Below are 22,328 nucleotides of genomic sequence, written 5' to 3' on the forward strand. Positions count from 1 at the left end.
TTGGGTTAGCCCCTGAGTACGAAAAGGACTGTAACTGTTGGGTTTTTAGAATTTGATAAATAGTCTTTTGTAAATATACATATACATCTAACATTAATCTTTTGTAACTACATATATTGGTTTTTACCTATGTTTGATCTGCCACAATGGGCTACAAACCACCTATGTATGTATTTATCTAGTGTTCGAGTTGGCCATTCTGAGTCATTTGTGATACATTGTTTATTGGTTTGAATTTATGTTAACGGAACTAATTGTATGCTTTGATTTATCTTGCTATTCTTTGATTAGTCGATTATGTCAAGTGTGTGTATGAATTGTTATATGTTCAGGTGAGCTTTAATTTTCTAATTTTGCATATTTCAGTAGTGTGATCACATTACTGGATAGATAAAGATTGTATTCTAAATGAATATGAGATCCATATTGGTTACTCATGCACTTATTGATAGCACTTATTTCTATTAGTTGAACACACAGTTTTAAATCATTGCCTGGACTTGCATTGGATTAATGATTCCTGTATTATACTGGAACATTGGGCACATTGTTAGGTATGTGATTGTTTGATAACTCTCACAACAATGTGAGATTCAATTTCCCATGTTTAGTGCAGCTCTTATTTAAGACACTTTTGATGTAGATTGTGGACTACGGTTTGTGTTCTGAATTGAGGACTACCACTGTATGTTGTAGTGACATTATCTTCTGAATTGAGGACTATGATTTTCAATACTAGAATTATTGTATTGTAATACAATTTCATAATCTAAAGTAAGAATTAGTCTGAATGGCGTTGGTTTGAGAAGGAACACCAAATCTTGTGAAGGAACGTGATTTTCAGGTTACTTAAATATTACATTTTTTATAAAAAAAGTTTTAACTTTCACTCCAAAGTTATAACTTATTATTAATCAATATTTAGGTTGCTAAACTGTTTCCTGAAGATTCTTTGGATATGACTCCATTGGATGAAGATTCAATACTTGCAAATGATTTTGTCATCAAAGACATGGAGGAATCTTCTTGATGCTCTAACAAGTATTAATACTATACTTGTTTCATGCTTCCGAAATCAATTAAACACCATATGAAGGATGACCCGAGAAAAAAAATGAGTTTCCTTTTTTTTTTCTGTTTATTTGAACCAGATTTTTTTTTATCCCTAATCGATTACCGAAAACACCCGACCTGAACTCGATTTCCAAATATGACACGAATCTTAAATAAACAACATCTGACTTAATCGAGCTCGATTACCAAACCCTACCCGAAGCAGGCCTAAACCCGACTAAACAACACCTGACCTATTTTATTCAATTGCCCTCGTGTAGAGCACGAAATCACTCATAAGCTCTAAAAGTTACTTTTTGTTGAATTTAAAGGATCTTTTGTGAATTATATTGGCATTGGCATGTCTGTGTTCGATCATTTAACTTTAACCGAACACGAGCAGTCGAGCACAAACATATAATCTAACAGGACTTTGTGTTTATGTCGATTTATTGAAAAATGAGTATATTCATGTTCGTTCGTTTAAACCCAATAGAATAGTTCTCGAATGTAAGCGAACACAAACAAAGTTAAACGAACATAATAGAACAAACATAAAACTATAATCAACCTAAACAACAAATGGAGTGTTCTAATTTAGTTGTTATGATCTTGAAGTACAGATTAAAAACATGTGAAACTACCAGTAAACAAGAAAGATGAAAATCACATACAAACTAAACTTAAACTCCAACCATAAACAGAACACAATTTATTGATTTATATAACCTTTGAGTTTAATACAAAATCTACATATCAAAGTTTATGTTTAAGTTGAAATCTAAACACATGAAAATTATATATTCACAAATAATATAAAAAAAATCTAAATAAACCCGCGTAACATGCAGGCTTAAAAGCTAGTATGAAATATATGAATATATGGTAGGAAATAAGGAAATAGATTGTGAATGTGGTTTCAAATCTCAAGATATTTAGGAGTTTGGAAACTTCAAAAAAACATCAAAAAGTCAAGAAATCCGAGAGTGATAAATACACCAAAAACAATTTTTCTAGACAACGAGTGGTGGCAAATAATTCCCCTAAAAGGACAAGGAGTGGTGGCAACGGAGAGCATATGCAATCCATCCAAAATTGACCATTGACTTGTTGACTTATTAATAATGTGATTTAAATTGTCATGAAGTATTACGAGTTCTTTCTTCTATGAAGTCTTCTGAGTTGATTTTTATTATTTGTGAAACAATATTAAACACGTTGTGCCATTAGACCAAGAATTGTTCAATTGCGTATATGGATAGATGTACTTTTAAGGTTAAGGTCAATGGAATCTATGCCCTTAACATGTGAACTTTAGTGTCAAAGGATCAAGAAGGGGTATTATTTCCTAAGGATTATGATATGTGAGAACTATTTTGAAATTGAGAATTCTGAGAGACATTTTGGACCACAAAAAAACTCTCTTTTAAAAGAAAATAAAAAAAATTAAAGAGAACTTCGGTTTTGGTCCTTGTGATTTCTTAAAATTATCAGTATTAGTCCAATAGTTTATTTTAGACTTTTATGGTACAATAGTTTCAATTAACTATCAGTTTTAGTCCAACACATTAACGTCATCCACCAACCTTTAGTTAATTCATCACATTAACTCCTCCTGGTGGTCAACTAGTAGCGAAGTGCTTTCTGATTCCAATCAACTCAAAGAAGACCTCGAATTGTCAAAGGTTCGGTTGAGCTTTGATGTCACTGATTATACGAGAAGTGATCAAGATAATGAAAACAAACAGCAAACTGAAGCCCCGAGTGCACAACAAAACAGTCAACAAGAACCGCTCCCAAGAAGATCTCAACGAGTAAGAAAACCTAACCCTTTATATGTAAATGCTAATGTTGCAATTGTTGAAGATAGGCTACTTGAGCCCGAAACATTTGAAGAAGCTCATAGAAAGGCAAATTGGTATTTGGCTATGAAAGAGGAGATGTCGGCGCTTCTATAGAATCAAACGTGGGAATTAGTACCACGACCCATAAATGTAACTCTAGTTTCGTGTAAATGAGTTTACAAGTTAAAGAAACAAGCGGACAGGTCGGTAGAAATATTTAAGGCTTGGTTAGTTGCACGAGGTTTTTCACAGCAATACGGCTTGGATTATGAAGATACATTCAGCCCCGTGGCAAAACTAACGACTATCCGCGTGTTATTAGCAGTTGCAACAAGTAAGAGGTGGTGGTTGTGACAAATGGACGTGAGTAATGCGTTCGTATAAAGGGATCTTGATCATGTTATTTATATGTCTCAATAATTGGGTTCTGAAAGCAAAGATCATCCAGAATACGTGTGCAAATTAAAGAAAGCTATTTATGGTCTAAAGCAATCACCAAGGGCTTGGTTCGGTAAAATCAGTGTGTTTCTTGAGCAAAACGGTTTTAAGTTAACTAATTCGGATGCTAGTCTATTTGTCAAGCATGTTAATAAGAAGGTTGTAGTTTTTTATGTGGACGACTTGATTATAACCAGAGATATCAAACAACTTAAAGCAAATTTGAGTGTACGATTTAAGATGAAAGATCTAGGAAGACTTAACCACTTCTTAGGATTGGAATTGAAGTACAGTGGTGACAAGACAATTTTGCACCAAACCAATTATGCTAGTGAGCTGCTACACAGGTTTGAGATGGTTGATAGTAAACCTTCTTTGACCCCAGTGGATTCAAATGTCAAATTTGGGCTGATGAAGGAAAAGAGCTGGAATGTAACATCATGAAATAAACGGGTCAAAAATACCAAGTTCAAAAGATAAAGGATAAAAAATGACAAGTTTTTTAAACTTAAAAATCAAAAATGGAAAATCTGCCATCTGGCCCGATCGCGATACGCGACGGTCATAGGCCAAACGTCATCGCGTATCGCGATGACATGGTTTGACAAAATGACACGTGTCCGCCACGTGTCCAAAGGTGGCACTACTTCCGCCACGTGTTGTAACACCCTTGGCAAACACAACATCGTCCCACTCTTAGGTTATCCCACATCGGCCGTGGACAAGAGAGATCCTTGGTTCATAAGTAATGTCCTGCCTCTTAACATCACCAACGCGTTTTGGGCTTAGTTGGCTGTGGAGCACATGAAAACTCCACGGTTAAGCGTGCTTAGGTGGAAGTAGTACTAGGATGGGTGACCACATAGGAAGTCTCTACCTGGGCAACCAAAAACAAAGCCGTGAGTTCCCGGATTGGCAACCCATAGGGGGCAAAGCGGACAATATTGGTGGTACGAGAGGCTAGGGTGTTACAGGTGGTATCAGAGCCACTCTTGTGCCATTCGGGATGATGGGACATGCCTCATCGAGGACGATAAGTCCAAAGGGGGGTTGTTTGTAACACCCTTGGCAAACACAACATCGTCCCACTCTTAGGTTATCCCACATCGGCCGTGGACAAGAGAGATCCTTGGTTCATAAGTAATGTCCTGCCTCTTAACATCACCAACGCGTTTTGGGCTTAGTTGGCTGTGGAGCACATGAAAACTCCACGGTTAAGCGTGCTTAGGTGGAAGTAGTACTAGGATGGGTGACCACCTCGGAAGTCTCTACTTGGGCAACCAAAAACAAAGCCGTGAGTTCCCCAATGGGCAACCCATCGGGGGCAAAGCGGATAATATTGGTGGTACGAGAGGCCGGGGTGTTACAAGATGAGTCCAAAGGGGGGTTGTTTGTAACACCCTTGAAAAACACAACATCGTCCCACTCTTAGGCTATCCCACATCGGCCGTGGACAAGAGAGATCCTTGGTTCATAATGTCCTGACTCTTAACATCACCAACGCGTTTTGGGCTTAGTTGGTTGTGGAGCACATGAAAACTCCACGGTTAAGCGTGCTTACGTGGAAGTAGTACTAGGATGGGTGACCACTTGGGAAGTCTCTACCTGGGCAACCAAAAACAAAGCTGTGAGTTCCCGGATGGGCAACCCATCGGGGGCAAAGCGGACAATATTGGTGGTACGAGAGGCAGGGGTGTTACACGTGTCACCACGTGGCACCGCGTCCGCCACGTGGCAAGCCTACAAGGTAAGTCATCATAGCTACGTCGCGATCCACGACGGCTATGTCTTGGCCCATCGCGTATCGCGACGGGGACCCGAGACAGCCTATAAATAGAGGGCTCCAACCCTCATTCTCATTCACACCAATTCACTCTCTCTAAATTACTCTCTCTAGAAAATAACTTCTCATTACCTTGTAAAATGTGCCACCGACCGCCTCGTTTCTGTGCCAAAACCTGATGACCCGCCTCGAAGTACGTGTCGACCCGATGAACCACCTCGAAGTACGTGCTGACCCGCCTCGAAGTGCGTGTTGACGAGATTTGAAGACCGGCGTGCCTCGATTTACGTGCCAAGGAGTTGTTGATCAAGATTCTCGATATACGTGCAAGCGTCGAAGTGCTGCCCGAAAGTCTAGAAAATAATAAACCATACAAGGTAGGCATAATGCCCGAATAAAATAATAGTAAAATATTAAAGGCTCAAAACTCTAAGTCAGGGATATATTCGATACCTCGAAAGTGAACGAAAGAAAATATAACAAAGAAATATAAATAAGAAATGAGAATATTAAATAATTCTTTAATAATAACATGTTTTTGAAAGTTGTTATTTAAAGTAAATAAATAAAGTAGTTGATCAAGATTTACGTGCCAAGGAGTTGTTGATCAAGATTCTCGATATACGTGCAAGCGTCGAAGTGCTGCCCGAAAGTCTAGAAAATAATAAACCATACAAGGTAGGCATAATGCCCGAATAAAATAATAGTAAAATATTAAAGGCTCAAAACTCTAAGTCAGGGATATATTCGATACCTCGAAAGTGAACGAAAGAAAATATAACAAAGAAATATAAATAAGAAATGAGAATATTAAATAATTCTTTAATAATAACATGTTTTTGAAAGTTGTTATTTAAAGTAAATAAATAAAGTATACGTGTCTTCTTAAAAAAGAAACGTAATGTTTAAGAAAAGTAAATAAGTAAAACTAAGAGTTTAACTTATAAAAAAAAGAAAAGGGAAAAGATGAATATAGAAGATAGTTCTAGTTGTTATTATTTAAGTTTATTATTAGATTTCTTAACTAATAAGTAAATAAAGTATACGTTTCTTTAAGAAGAAGAAACGTAGTGTTTAGAAAAGTAAACAAGTTAAACTAAAGGTTTTAAACTTGTGAAAAGAAAGAAAATTATTTAGAACTAAAGGTTCATCTTGTAAAAGAAAAGAAAAACAAATAAGTTAAATTAAATATTTTTAACTTATAAAAGAAAGAAATAATGTTTAAACTAAAGGTTTAAATAAAGAAAAGATATTTTAAACTAAAAGTTTAAAAGAAAACATATTCGATGTGAATATTATACAAAAGAGACTGGAGGTCTTAAGCCGGATTAAATATCCGACTAATAAAAAGTTACACTCGTACTATAGGTGCGAGATAGCAAAGAAAGGAGGAAAAGATCAGTATATTGAAGCTGATCTTTTCAAGAAAAGGTGAATACGCCCCAAAAATTTTATAACTTGATAAATCGAGTCAAACATAGGATTACGTATTTCTAAAACGTTATAAACAATAAGTAAACGATGGCCCTCAGGCTGTTGTATATGTTGTTTGGATCCTTACATGTGTGGTATAAAGTCGGTGGGCACACCGCACCACACCTGGTCATGACCTCTGCCACGATGGGCCGGACCTAAGTTACGTCTGAGTGAGATTGATCATGTGTACACTATGGTACTTAAGTAATGTCGAACGCTGCGGTATTTGCTGAGCGGGTCGAGTTGAACTTACAGTTTATAATTTGAATTATGTTTTCAACTTAATTATTCCTAAGCCACGATGGGCCGAGACCTAAGTTACGTCTTGAGGGTAATTGAGTAATAAAAATATTTTCGCGTCAGCGTGTTCACCAGCATATAACTGACGTATTTTTCTAACATTTCAGGAAAATTATAGTATCAAGAATTAGAGCCATTCATGAAGTGGATGTTCGCAAGGTAGAGATGGCTCATTGTTTTAATTATTAAAATAAGGGATTACTCCATAAAATAGTAACCAACTTTGAAAGTTGTTCCAATCAGGTCACTGATAAACACTTTTATTCCAATCAGGTCACTGAACTTTCATTTTTGTTCCAATCCTAGATATTTTACCTGGATAGCAGGTAATCTAGTTTTTTTTTAATTTTTCAATGTTTTTACTTTGCATAATAACTTTTAAAGGTTGCTAAAATTAGTAAAAATGCGAAATATAATTTTAAAATTCCGAATATTTGCAAAAAAAGTTTGGAAAATTGAGGTTTGGGTTAGAACGGGTCAAGGTCGGAACGGGTTTTGGGTCATTTTTTTTTGAACCAACGAATCAGCGCGTTTTCAACACGTTACAGCTCGTTTTAACAGCAAAAGCTCGTTTAAGCGGTTTTTCAGTTCGTTTCAGCACCTAACAGCTCGTTTAAGCGATTTTTTAGTTCGTTTAAGCACCTAACAGCTCGTTTAAGCGGTTTTTCAGTTTGTTTCAGCACCTAACAGCTCGTTTAAGCGTTTTTCAGTTCGTTTCAGCACCTAACAGCTGTTAGGTGCTGAAACGAACTGAAAAACCGCTTAAACGAGCTGTTAGGTGCTGAAACGAACTGAAAAAATCGCTTAAATGAGTTTTTGCTGTTAAAACGAGCTGTAACGTGTTGAAAACGCGCTGATTCGTTGATTTAAAAAAAACTGACCCGAAACCCGTTTTGACCCGTTCCGACCTTGACCCGTTCTAACCCGAACCTCAATTTTCCGAACTTTTTTTTTGCAAATTTTCGGAATTTTAAAATTATATTTCGCATTTTTACTAATTTTTGCAACCTTTAAACGTTATTATGTAAAGTAAAAATAATGAAAAATTTTAAAAAACCTAGATTACCTGCTATCCAAGTAAAATATCTAGGATTGGAACAAAAATGAAAGTTCAGTTACCTGATTGAAACAAAAGTTTTTATCAGTGACCTGATTGAAACAACTTTCAAAGTTGGTTACTATTCTATAAAGTAATCCCTTAAAATAATATGCTAAATTAAACAAAGATTTATAAAACAAAAATTCTTGGGTATTTATTACCCAAGAAGCTTTTTCAAACGAAAGAATTTATATTTTATTTATAATGATTTCAAAGTGTATAAATATTTTATTTTAAATAATAAAAAGTCTTTTGCTAAAATAAACTCTGATAATTTTACAAACCGGTACCAACTGTTGGTCACACGTCTAGGCCCTAAGTTCGGGGTGTGACATGGAAGATCCCACAATTTACAGGAAAATGGTTGGGAGTCTAATATATCTTACACTAACCCGACCCGATATTGCCTTTTCGATTGGTGTAATGAGTAGGTACATGCAAAGCCCGAGGAAAACTCATCTTTTAGCCGTTCGAAGAATCCTAAAATATGTGAAGAAAATTGTTAATTACGGGGTAGCATTTGAAAGGGAGCACACTCCAAAGTTATTTGGGTATTGTGATGTGGACTATGACGTTGAACTTAGTGTTAGAAGATCAACAACCAGGTATTTGTTTGTGTACGTGTCAAGTGTTATCTCGTGGTGTAGTAAACGTCAGCCAACCGTGTCATTGTCCTCCACGGAAGCGGAGTATAGGGTTGCAGCCATGGGAGCTCAAGAGTGCACATGGCTGGTTCGTCTACTAGAAGAGCTAAATCAAGAAGTGAATTATCAAGTCAGGCTTAAATGTGACAAAGTTTCAGCCATAAAGCTTGCTGAAAATTCGGTGTTTCATGCTCGTACCAAGCACATAGAGGTGCATTATCATTTCATCCGTGAAAAAGTATTAAATGGAGAGATTAAAATGGAGCAGCTGGATACCACAGAGCAGGTTGCTGATCTATTTACAAAGGGATTGTCAGGTCCTAAACTACTTGAGTTCACTAAAGCCATGGGAATGGAGGAAGTAGGCAATGAGAGGGAGTGTTAAAGTTGTTGCATTCCCTACTCCCAAGTCTTGCAGTATGCTTTTACTTCAAGGAATAATTGCTTATTTCTTTGTTTTATGTTTTATTATTTAGTAGCTAAATAAGTCTCATTAGTGGGCAATTATTTTGTCCTGGTTAGTCTCCTTTTCTTTAGGCCAAAGTATTGGTAAACATGGGTTAGTCCACGTTTAGTTTTCTTCTATTTATGTACCTGTAACTTTCAGCTTTATTATCAGTTCAGAAAATCTCTAAACATTTTGAGCAAACATCACTCTCGCACAGTAATTTTTCATTTGATTCTTTGTTGCTTTGATTATCATTCTTTCCACTTTAACACGCCATTACCCCCACAACCCCATTACCTTTGCCACCACAACTCCTGGCCCATTCTCTACACATCGTATTTCGCCAGAAAACCTTCATCATTTTTATCTCTAGCACCATCTTCGTCACCGTGCACCAAGAGCACCACCAAATCCGTCACCGAGCACCACCTCCAACACCTTTTTTATGGGGTTTAGGGTTTGAGATTAGGATTATTGATTGAAATTGGAAATGGGTATTGGAATTTAAGGATGTGTTGGGGGGTGTGGAGTGGAAAGAAGGATGAAGAAGTTGGATATAGTCTTATTTTTTTATTTTTTAAGACTGTAAAAGCAAATTTTAGATTTTGTTTTTAAAAACAAACAAATAGTTTTCAGAAGCTTAATGCCCTTTGAAGATATTTTAATAAAAAACAAATAGAACCTAACTATGTGTTAAAATATATCCTCTATGCCCTTAATTTGTGAATTTTAGTGTCAAAGGATTAAGAAGGGGTATTATTCCTATCAATGTAATGCAATCTAAATTCTACATGGTTGGCAAAGAATCAAGCTTGTGCATCCAAATGGACCATTGACTTGTTGACTTGCTCCGATGCAATCTTATCTCCATCAAAATAGACCATTAACTTGTTGATAATGGGGGAGTTAAGGATTATTTTCTATGGGTTCCATATTTTTCGTTGTTTGGATTATTCACTACCAAGCGTCAAAGTTTCGGGTTGGCCAGGATGAGTAGAGTCGACATTCTTATTAAAAAATCACTAATAATCCTTAAATGCACAAATAACACAATAACACATAATTCTTAACATAAACGTGTAATTATGATATAAGAACCCTACACAATTGGGACGGGTAATACCGACTCTTAGGGTTTGAGATTAGTTTTAAAAATTTTGTGGGTTTATGATGAGTTTGGGATTTGTAATATACCCGATAAGTATATACCCATTTACCCGATTATACACCCGATATAATTTTTTTGTTTTATTTATTTTAATTGTATAAAAGTATATTTATATTAATATAAATATAAAATATATATATTTAGTTTTTGTAAGAGAATATAAACTATTATATTCGGTAATCAATATACCTTGAGAATTAAATGGTATTTTTCCTTACCGTAGACTCTGATGGAAAATTAGATATATATGAGTGTTTGTTTGCTTTATTAAAATCCGTATTTGATGTGTGTTGTGAGTCAAAATTTCGCTTAAGGATCCTGAGTCTCGTTATCTTGTCAGCAGTGATCTCAAACAGGTTCGGTATCATGTACCCTTTATTTAGTCCCCTAGCAATTATATTTTGCAGGTAATCATTGGCTTCTTAATTGACATTAAAAACTCATTAAATGCATGTTATTTTTTTTTGAAACGTGAACTTCATAAAACAACACCGAACCCGAAAACCGGGCCGGCCGGAACAAACAAACAACTACATATTCACAAATTTACACCAATCCCCCCAAACGAACTTGCCATTCATGGCCCTATGTTTAAACCAAAAAAACTAACCACTCTGACTTCGCTAAAGATCTCGTCCACACTACACCTTTTTCCATTGAATCTGAGGTTGTTTCTGGCCTTCCACAAAACCCAACAAGCCGTGAACACAATATCATGTAAAGCCTTTCTTTCCGTCGTCCCTCTAACACCGGTATTATGAATTTCAAGTAAATCTCTAAAAGAAAAAACAAAAAAAATTCAAAACCCGACACAAAGGCTAATTTTTTCCCATAAACCCAAAGCCAGAGAAAAAGTAGTAAAAAGATGAGTCACAGTGTCGGAACCAGCATTGCAAAACCTACACTCCTCGTCGGCCACAATCACACCCCTCTTAGCTAGCGCGTCAACCGTCGGTATCATGTCCATAGCCACACGCCAAACCAGAATATTACACTTTAGCGGAACTCACTTACACCAATCCACAACAATCCGACTACTATAATCCCTCTTTGAGTCAATAAGCTTTTTCATAATCGCAAACGAAAAACCTTCCGTTCCTAAACCCGCCCAACTCCATTTATTTGGATTGCTGGACAACCTCACCGAGTTCAGAGCCGAAGCTAAGGACTGCCATTCTATCCTTTCTACTTCAGAATCCGGATCATGTCTCCATAACCAAAGCCCCTCTCCCTCTAATCGTTCTCTAACACTACAAGTTTTCACCACCTCTAAAAGGAAAAGAGAAGGAAACTTGTCTTTCAACGGAACATCAAACTGCCATGGGTCGAGCCAAAACATAATATTTTCACCCATACCCATCGCACCTTTAAACAAGCAACGAATAGTCAAGTTGTCCGCTATCGGCTTCTTAAGGACCGATACGATATTACTCCAAACTCCTCCAAACGACTTTTTCGCCGAGAAACAATCCCAAGTGAACCCTCCCTCGTGAAGCGCATTTATAACTCTCACCCACAAATTATCCTTCTCGATCTTATATCTCCAACCCCACTTCGCCAGTAACGCCGTATTCACATCTTTCAACTTATTAATCCCCAAACCTCCCATTTTCTTCGGAGACGCGACTCTATCCCATGCAACCCAATGGACTTTTTTTTCTCGGAAGAACCACCCCAGAGAAACCTACCTTCTGATCATAGTTTCCAGATCTTCCACCACTTTAACCGGAGCGCGGTAGAGCGAAAAAAAGAACGTAGGAAGACTTTCAAGAACTGACCAAATCAATGTAACTCTGCTCTACCTTTTATAGGTGAGTATGCCAAGCATTCTTTCCATTATTTATGGCCCAATGGGCTTTTGTTTACAAGGACTCGGTCCCAAACATTACATAGACTAAGCGAAAGCTAACAAACTATAAAAGTTAAGTAGACTAACAAATACATAAAACTTAAGACACAAAATGGGCTCTACAACCATACTTCTTATTTTAACTTGACCCTTAAAAACGATACATGTATCTCTCCAAGTTTTAATTAAATAATATTTTTTATATTTTTATCATAACATTTTCTTTCTTTTTCACTCACAACCCATTTCAAATAAATATAAAAAAATTATACAGGGAAAAGTTAAAATACAAAGGACAACAAAAATGAGAAGTGTGAGAAGAAATCCAGTTCATTGATCTTAAGTTTGAATGACTGAGATTAATTTAACAAATAAAAATTGATGGAAATTGTATGAATGTAATAAACCACATTTGTTGACTTTCTCTTTCTGCATGCAAGACACATGTCAATTCCCTCATTATTTTAAAATGTCAATAACTTTTTCATACAACATTATTTTCTTAAAAATAATTCATCATAATAGTAAGAGTTTTTTTTATCTTTAATATGAGTATCATATTGTTATATATATAAAAAAATTAATGGGTTTTTTTAATTGTGTTTTTTTGTTGATCATTGTGTCTTTTAGTTGAGTTTTCATATGAATTGTATTATAGATTTTGATCATTATATTTTTCAATTGGTACTCATATTAAAGACAAAAATTAAAACAAAGATTACGTCATTGTGTCGTTTTGTTTGTCATTAACTTTTAATCATTGTGTAATACGTTCATTGTCTGTTATTCGGATTGACATATGACAAATTCATTTAATTTGAGAAAAATAGTATTGCGTTCGTTGTATATTACGTTCAAGTCATTGTGTAATATGTTGTTTCCATTGTGTTTTACGTTTCAAGTCATTGTGTTATATATATTCACCATTGTGTCTTACGTTTTAGGTCATTGTGTTATACGTATTCACCATTGTGTTTTACGTTTCAAGTTATTGTGTAACATGTATTAATCATTGTGTTTTATGTATTAGATAATTTGTTGTTATTTTATCATTATTTTTACATATTATTATTACGCAACGGTGTTCTTAGTATTTAAAAAAACATAATGATGAGTTGAAATACACAATGACGAAAAAGCACAATGATGAAAAAAGACACAATGGTGTGCGAAAATACACAATGACGAAAAAAGACACAATGATAAGCGAAAAGACACAATGACGAAAAAAGACACAATGATAAGCGACAAGACACAATAACGAAAAAAGACACAATAACGAAAAAAGACACAATGATAAGCGAAAAGACACAATAGTGTGCGAAAAGACACAATGACGAAAAAAGACATAATGGTGTGCGAAAAGACACAATGACGTGATTTTTGTTTTATATTTTATATAATAAAAATCATACTCATATTAAAGATAAAAAAACGCTTGTTATTATGATGATTTTTTTTTTAAAAAATACCATACGAAAAAGTTATAAACGTTATAAAATGATGGAGATCTTAACATATGCCTTGCATGTGGAGAGAGAAAATGTATATAATTACCTCTATACCCTTTTTCTTTTGGTCCTCACTTGATACATGTCAATTATTTATGGCTTCTCACACTTCTCATTTTTGTTACTCTTTATAAAATAACTTGACCATTCAAATATATATAAAATTATTATACAGGGTAAAATTTTTAATTATACAAGGTAAACACTATTTCTCTCACACAACTAATAAAGAGGACCTTTTGGGAAATGCTCTTATGTTTAACAAAAAAACAAAATAGTTAATTAAATGATGCAAAATTAGATAAATGCCCTTGTGTCTGACCTCCAAAAGAACTTAAAGATGATGGAGGGACGCAAACTAATCCGGTCTAACAACCATGGGGCCGCAAGTGGTTCCCGCTCGTAAACCAACTTTAACGCAAGCGTAATTTACTCAAAACAATATTTTCATTTTCTTGTGGATGATTGATGTGGGACACCATAGAGTTGATGGCTTTAAAATAATGGAAAATATATAATATAGTTTTATTATAGCAAGTTGAATATTCTGTGAAGGAATTATTTCTTCTCTTTTAAGGGCGGTCAATCGGTCATTGATACAAATCAAATTTGCGAGTCTCTATAAAACGAGTAACACAAATTCAGCCCTACTCCATTTTTGCTAAAATGGAGAGTCGGTGTTTAAATAAGCATAAGTCGTCATTGTTGATATTCATGACGTTCCTATTTTTTATGGTTGGATGGATACAAGGGATCCATAATATAGAAGATGAGAAAAAAACACTTCTTGAAATTAAAGCCTCAGCTCACGAGTTTTCAAACTTTTGGGGTATTGACAATCATTTTCCCACTTGGGATGATCATGGAAGCACTGGTGGTGGCGATTTTTGTGAATGGGAGCGGATCAAGTGCGACACAACCTCCGGGTCTGTAACCCACCTGTCTTTGGGCAACGTGTTCTCCGTCGAAAACGGAGACCACAAACACTATGAGTACATTCAAGATGCAAGGATGACGTGGCCGTTAAACGTTTCTCTCTTCCTCCACTTTAAAGAGTTGAGAATGCTTGATTTGTCAGGGAATAATATTGGCAATACGTTTGTGAGCATAGGTATTTTCTTGACATAAATGACTCGAATCATATGCATAAAAAGCTTAAATTGTTAACTGAACGGAGCCGGAGCCTATAAGTTAATTGGGATTACTCTATAGAATAGAGTACTTTAGATATTATCATTAATATTTTTTTGTTGCAGGACTTGAAAGGTTATCAAGTTTGAAGAAGTTGGAGATACTGAACCTCAGCACTAATTGTATAGAAACCAACATCTTTCCTTTATTGAGTGAGCTAAGTTCGCTCAAAGTTTTGGATCTCAGTTACATTAATATTGGATATCAAAGAGACTCGCGTACCTATGGCACGTTATTTGATTTTGATTTTTTTTTTAAGTTTTTTTATGTAATATGTTTTCACGTTTTGAAGATCGATACTTAAAACATTTTGCAGATATTTCTGAACTTTCCAATTTGGAAAACTTGGAGCTATTGGATCTCAGTGGATGTGGATATTATGGTACCTTAAAAATGCAAGGTAATCATGATTGTGTCCCTTGTTTATCCTCTGAAATATTGAATGGCAAATACTTCCAATTGTGTATTCTTCTTCCGTCAAATACACATATATTTGAAACACAATTATTTGTTGGGACAAGAAAATTTATAAAAAAAAAGTTGCTAAAATTAACTATGAAGGCCACTGGGTTAGGTTATAGGCCGGGTGGAGCTCTGTTTCAATCGGGTAGCCCTCACCGTCCATCGGCTGTCAAAAGAGAGAGAGAGAGATCACGTGGACAGAATTGGGTGGGTAAGAAACGGATCAAGTGAGAGAAAACTATAGATGTGTCCAACATAGCGACATATGTGGACTTGTAAAAATTGTATGTTTGTCGTTCTATCTACCTAAAACAATTTTCGCTTTATATAAGCAAAATAAAAATACACCAATCAAATACATTCCGTAAGTTTCCACCAATTGTTTGCATACCAATCAATTGCTAATTAAATCCTTACACGAAAACCATAATTTCAATAACTAAGGCATGCATCAGTCAACAAAAACTAATGAAACAGCATACAAGGCTTAAACTATTACGTCATAAGTATTTTCTGTCCCATAAGGCTATATGTAGTGAAAGGGCTACACAATGAGGCAATTTACGTCATGTGGTGCTCAATCAGCAAAGAGTGAGTTTTTGTTTTAGGGATGTAATGACGTCGTAGCTATATATACATACATACATACATATATAGAGTTTGGATCAAATACAAATGAAATTAACGTGAGAATCAAATAGGGTAATTATATATACAAGTAGAGTAGTTATCATAGAGTAATTAAAAGACCTTCTAAAATGATTTAATATTGCATTTTTTTTTTTGAAAATTAAGCTTCATTCACCACACCCCGACTAGGGCCTCAAAGCGAGGACCGTCGGATTGCAAACTAAAAGTACTATTGACTGAATCATTTCTGTCTTATTTGCAAACTGATAAAATATAGATATGTGTTTTTTGATAGTTTGCTCATTAACAAACACCAAAAACTTTCATGCATCAGGAGGTTCAGATGGTGCTTCAAAATTGGAAATTCTGAATCTTATAGAGAACCAATTCGATGAAAGCTTTATAAAATATTTAAGTGCTAGATCTTAGTGAAAATTTGCTTTCTGGATCATTTCCATCTCAAGGTATGTTTTATCATCTTAATTGGTTTTATAATTTTTATTCCGGCAGATGTTATCATACACATCTGACATGTCTCTATGTACACTTTATAAAAAGAGAAAAATATGATTTGAGATTTTGAGTCCAGAGCTTTATGGGTGGAAGCACGTTGCAACCATAATTCTTAAAATGCACATGTTGAGTCCTGATGGTGTTCGGGCGTGCCATAGTGAGTCCCTCCATCAGTTTTCCGTCATACAAGGTCATGAGATGACTATTGTACCTCTTTCAACACTCATTTCTAGGCCTGCAAACGAACCGAACGTTCGGTGAAATGTTCGTGAACTGTTCGACAGGAAGTTCGTTTATTTACTAAATGAACGAACACGAACAAAAAATTTGTGTTCGTTTAATTAAACGAACGAACATGAACACATGTTCCGTTCGTTAATTTATGTTCATGAACGTTCGTTTATTTATGTTCGTATATGTATTAATATAAAATAATTCATTATTATCTGGATGAGTTATCTAATTAAAGGTTTTATATTTTTTAAATTTGTGTTCATTGAAGTGTTTTCATTTATGTTCGTTTATGTAATTTGTTGTGTTCACTTACATTTGTTCATCTATATTCATTTATGTTCATTTATCTTTTTCAATTATGTTCCCTTAGATTAGATTATAAACAAATAAATCTAAACGAACACAAATATTCTTTTTTAAATAAACAAAAAGGAACATAAATATTTGTTCGATTAAGTGTTCGTATTCATTGAAAGTTAAATGAACGAACACGAATACGCCCTTGTTTGTGTTTGTTCGATTCGTTTACAGGGTTTCATTATTCACATTGATGAATATGTCGGTCTCAATCTCTAAGCTATGTTGATTTTATTTGTGTTCGCTTATGTTCGTGAACACATTCATTTCCTTAATGAAGAACACGAACATAATATCTTGTTCGGTAAGTGTTCGTGAACCGTTCGTGAACACATTATTTCCTTAACGAACGAACACGAACAAGACCTTGTTCGTGTTCGTTCGGTTCGTTTACAGCCCTACATTTCTCGTCACTGTGTTATTTGAAGTTTCAGTTTGAGTCCCTTAATTTCCCTCCAATTTTTTAAATTAACTGATTTTTTCATATTTAAACCTCAAGGTTTATGAAAACATATTTTAAAATTTGTCTCTAACTTTCAAAAACTAGTTTAAAATGTTTATAAACTTCAACACCAATAATCAACCCAAAACATATAAAACTAGTTTTTATACGTAATATTTAACACCAAACTAACCCAAAACTCATAAAAACTTCCTTTTTTAAAACTTTAACACCAAAATTCTCCCAAAGCATAAAAAAACCTAGTTTTTTTAAAAAAAAACTTACCAAGCTAACACAAAACTTCAACTCAAAACTTAAAATAAAAATTTGTTTTTTCTTTAAAAAAAAAACTTCAACACCAAAATTCAACCCAAAACATATAAAAACTAGTTTTTTTTCAAAGAAAACTTTAACACCAAAAATCAACCCAAGACATATAAAAACTAGTTTTTTTTAGAACTTTAACACCAAACTAACCCAAAACTTACAAGAACTTGTTTTTTTAACATTAACACCAAAGTTTAAACCAAAACATATAAAAACTAGCAAAACATTCAGATTATACAATGGATAATTAATTAATCACCAATTAAGAAATCCTTTTTCAAATGATGCTAAGATTTTTTACATTTTCAATAGTAAAACATTCAGAGATAAACATAACATGTATGCACACATGAACATAATATTGTTACACAACTTGAGAAATAAAGAAAAGAAATACAAATATATGATGTTTTGAAAATTAATCAGAATATAACCCGATTAAAACTCATACAAAATTTTGTGTTATATGGCATACAACTTTAAAAATAGTTACCTCTATAGTGTAAACTATTAATAAAGTGGGTGTCATTTGAGTGAATCATCTCTTGGACATGATAATTAGAGTTCGTAATGTAAATTAAAAAATCAATAGATTTAGGATGTGTGAACAACAAATCGATTTAGGATTAAGTGGACTGTTGAATAGAAATTGATTTAGGGATGATTTAATTCTTTAAATTGAATATCATAAAGAACATAAGGAAGCAACATAAACAAAATATATGACTGAAATCGAATGCGATAAAAGACGTTATAATAACATAATTACTCTACTTGATTCTCACGATTAACACGTAATTTCATTTGTACGTTAACTTTCTCATATATATATATATATATATGATCAGTATCATGTGAAAACTATTGTGAAATTGAAAACTTTGAGAACCATTTTGGACCACAAAAAACCCAAAAATACAAAAAATCACAAAACAAAAAAAAACGCAAAAATAAAAAAAAGTAAAAAAACCAAAATTATTATTTATCATCACGGTTTCATTAAAAAAAACTATCTTGATTTAGCTAAATTGTACACATATGTATAGTATGTACATATATTACATACATGATTTATTTTTATACACATATGTACAATTTAAAGTAAATGATAATGTACATATGTGTACATTACGTAATTAAAGATTAAAAGAAATTATATACATGTGTATAATATGAATTTTTTTATGTAACCGGAATGAAATATAAGAATTTTGGTTTTTTTTACTTTTGATTTTTTTGTTTTTTTAAATATTTTTTAAGTATTTTTTAGATGTTTTTTTTTTTTGCTAAAAATGGCTCTCAAAGTTCTCAATTTCCAAAGGGTTTCCTTAGGATCCTTACTATATATATATATATATATATATATATATATATATATATATATATATATATTATGTGATTGGCTATAAAACCACTACACCACTAAAATGAAAATCGTCCATCTGCTGACGTGTTCCATTTTGTAATCCTCCATTACGGATAGCCTTATAGTTCATTGTCTATTGAAACTATCAAAATTCAAATGCGAGCCAATTATGTGTAATATTTAATAAGAACGAACTTAAAAATTATTCAAAAGTAAAGGAAATATCCATATAATATATGTATAGTTTAGACCCCATTCATTTCGTTTACGTGCTTCTATATTATGCGAGGCAACTGAAAACCCTCAAGTGTTCATAGTAGGGCTTTCCGTTGTATAATATTTCGTAGGGTGTTTTATTTTCTATCACTAATTAGGATGGCATTCGATTTATAATGTGAGTAGCCGTTATAATACATTCACCCCAAAATCTTGGAGGTAGATTTGCTTCAAATATCAATGCCTAAGCATTTTCTAACTAGTGGTGTCGGTGCTTTCATTCCACTACACCATTTACTTGTGGTGTGCGTGGACAAGTTGTTTACAAAATTATTCATTCTTTAGCATTAAATTCATATATGAAATATGAGGTAAAATCCGAAAACCCACCCACACCCCACAATTATCACATGCAACAAACTCTTACAATTCTTTTCTCCAATTGAGTTAGAAGTATTTTGTGAAAATTCACAAGAGAAATGTTTGTCTTGTGCTTATGCTTGTGATTGTGCTTGAGAAGAAACACCCATACAACCCAACTAAAACCATTTACCATTGTTTAAAAATAGCATACACGTGTGAAAGAAGGCGCACGATACTTACCTCACATGTCACAATGTATTAAATTAAAGCAAGCATAAGTTTTTTAGTTCTAATTGGAAAGGTAATCATGATACAGTTTGACATTATACATGGCGACCCAACCTCTTGTGTCATGTACTAAAGTTGTCATCATCGCTTGAACCATCCCCATTTTGTATAGACCACTCTTGCAGCCACCCACTCCAATCAGTGCCCTCGAACTCAAGCCCCACATAACAAAAAAATTCGGCAAGAAGGTTATGGCACACTGAAGATCTTGAGACAATCTACTAATAGACAACAAACTGCATTTGAATGCATGAGCAAAAAGAACATCCTTAATCAACATGTCGTCAGGTAATACGAAATCACCCCTACCCTCTATGGTAGTTGCTTCTCCATTGGGTATTGTAAGTTTGTAACAGGTGATTATCGGTTTCTTGTTTTATTTTTAAGCATAGGAACATCTTAATTTATATGCTCAGTTGCACCCGAGTCAATAACCCACTCACATTCTTTAGCTATGTTACGTGACATGTTTTCCTCAGGTGAACTTTCTTCTTTAACCATGCATGACAACTCTACTTAAGAAAACAAGAAAAAAAAAACTTAATAAATTGTATAGGTATTGTGTGTCCGTTATACATGGTACTGGACTTGCCTCCCCCTTGTTTCTCGTAACTCCTTTGTCTTCATCGACGTTCATGCATGGTGTGATGGTGATGGTGATGGTGATGGTGATGGTGATGGTGATTTTAGGGTTTTTAGGGTTTTAGTATAGTCAGAGGATCATGTGTTTAAGGCCGCTCAAATAGCATCTGAATTTTCATTGTCGAATACGATGGAATCGTAGTAATTTTTGTTACTGATACGATAGAAGAAGAAATCAGAAGAAGAGTGTTTCCACCAAATCAAGTATATCGTTTCATTACCGGTCAATCTGTTTATACAACGATCTAACCAACATAACAACTAACTAACCTATCTCAACAAGGTCCCTATCTTTCTCACAGTTACAACTATAGTCCCTGTATTATTATACTTTCTATTTATTACATATGATCAGTCCCTGTAACTATTATGTATGTAACAGTTACACACAAAACAAAGAAATAGAACTCCACTAGATACAACTAGAAGCCATTATTAATCAAAGCAATGATAGATTGATAGAGGAGATAATAATAATGAAGCAAGAATTACGGGAAGAATACTATTTTATTTCTTTACTTTTAAATTGAAGTTTGAATTTGACTTGTGAACATATCATGATTTAACGCATCCATTTATAAATATAAATTTTAAAAATAGGGAAGAGGGGGCTTTTACAAAGTAGTGGTTGATTTCTTTAATTTGATAACAAAAGAAAAAAAAAACATGGTTACTTTTACAAGATGATATATTACATTCAACTCATTTGTGTTATTTTGTATCCCAGAGCTAAGTAAATTTATTAACTTGGAGAAGTTGGATTTAAGTTTTAACCACCTCAGCATCACACCAAGTATCCAAGGTTAATGAAACCAAAACATTAATTTTCCTCTCAATCTTTAATTTATCAATTATTACACGACCTTGGTTTTCTCGTAATTTTTGTAGGTTGTCAGAATTTAACGACGTTGGAAATGCTAGAGAGTACATCACTTGACGACAACTCTTTCAACAAAAACATCTTATCATGTCTAAGTTTCCTCCCATCCCTCAAGAGTCTTGATCTTAGTCATAATGATATGGGAAGTTCCATTTTAGTGGAAGGTACGTAAATTTCTTGTCAAATACACATCATTAAGACTGTGTAGTGGTACGTGCCTTCCCCCTCCAAAGCACCCCCATAGAGCCAGCCATACCACCCCTCGGGCGCTTTGGGCTTGTTTTAGGTTAGGGGCGTTTCCTATAAAGCGCCGAAGTGGGGGAAATGCTAATAAATGATTGGTAGTTGTTTTATTTGTAAATTAAAAATTATAATAAAAAAATAATAAGGCAATGACTGAAAGGAACTCCATCCACTGCACTACTTGTTGTAAAACACCCCAACAGTGACATGACGCCATATGGTGCAAAATTGCCCATAGAGGCTCCATCCACTACACGTGGTCTACGAAAACAACAAAAAATAAAATTGAATCGTAATGTTACTTGTTGACTTAGAGCATTCTCATCATATACCCTAAAAGTATGTGAGAGGAGTTTGCAAATTATAAGGTGGGGTTTTGAGTGGTTGTGATTGTAAATTATATGATTGAGAGAGAAAATGTAGCGATTTTTTGTAAATTTAGAAAAAACAAAGTTTGTCATAATTTATTTTTTAATATTTGTTGAATTGGTTGTGATTTGTGAGTAGATTAGAGAGAAAAATGTAATGAAAAAGGTATAAAAATATTATTTAATATAGTGT

At 34.1% G+C, this 22,328-nt stretch overlaps 1 protein-coding gene and 2 pseudogenes across 1 annotated transcript; 2 read left to right on the forward strand and 1 right to left on the reverse strand.

Annotated features, from left to right (window-relative positions):
• Positions 1 to 8,326: 8,326 nt before the first annotated feature.
• Positions 8,327 to 9,022, forward strand: LOC143581954 (secreted RxLR effector protein 161 pseudogene; annotated as a pseudogene).
• Positions 9,023 to 11,259: 2,237 nt separating this feature from the next.
• Positions 11,260 to 11,862, reverse strand: LOC143581964 (uncharacterized). The gene has a single exon (XM_077064642.1). The coding sequence runs from the start codon at positions 11,860 to 11,862 to the stop codon at positions 11,260 to 11,262; it is 603 nt and encodes a 200-aa protein (XP_076920757.1).
• Positions 11,863 to 14,279: 2,417 nt separating this feature from the next.
• LOC143581975 (cuscuta receptor 1-like) overlaps positions 14,280 to 22,328 on the forward strand; it is a 33,171-nt pseudogene continuing 25,122 nt past the window's right edge.

This window comes from Bidens hawaiensis, unplaced genomic scaffold (genome assembly GCF_021521415.1).
Source record: "Bidens hawaiensis isolate Kalapana, Puna unplaced genomic scaffold, B.hawaiensis_p1.1 tig00001511_1, whole genome shotgun sequence".
Classification (NCBI taxonomy): Eukaryota; Viridiplantae; Streptophyta; class Magnoliopsida; order Asterales; family Asteraceae; genus Bidens; species Bidens hawaiensis.

Coding starts and splice junctions, on each gene's coding strand:
- LOC143581964 (XM_077064642.1), bottom strand. CDS start 11,862: ATGGGAGGTTTGGGGATTAATAAGTTGAAAGATGTGAATACGGCGTTA.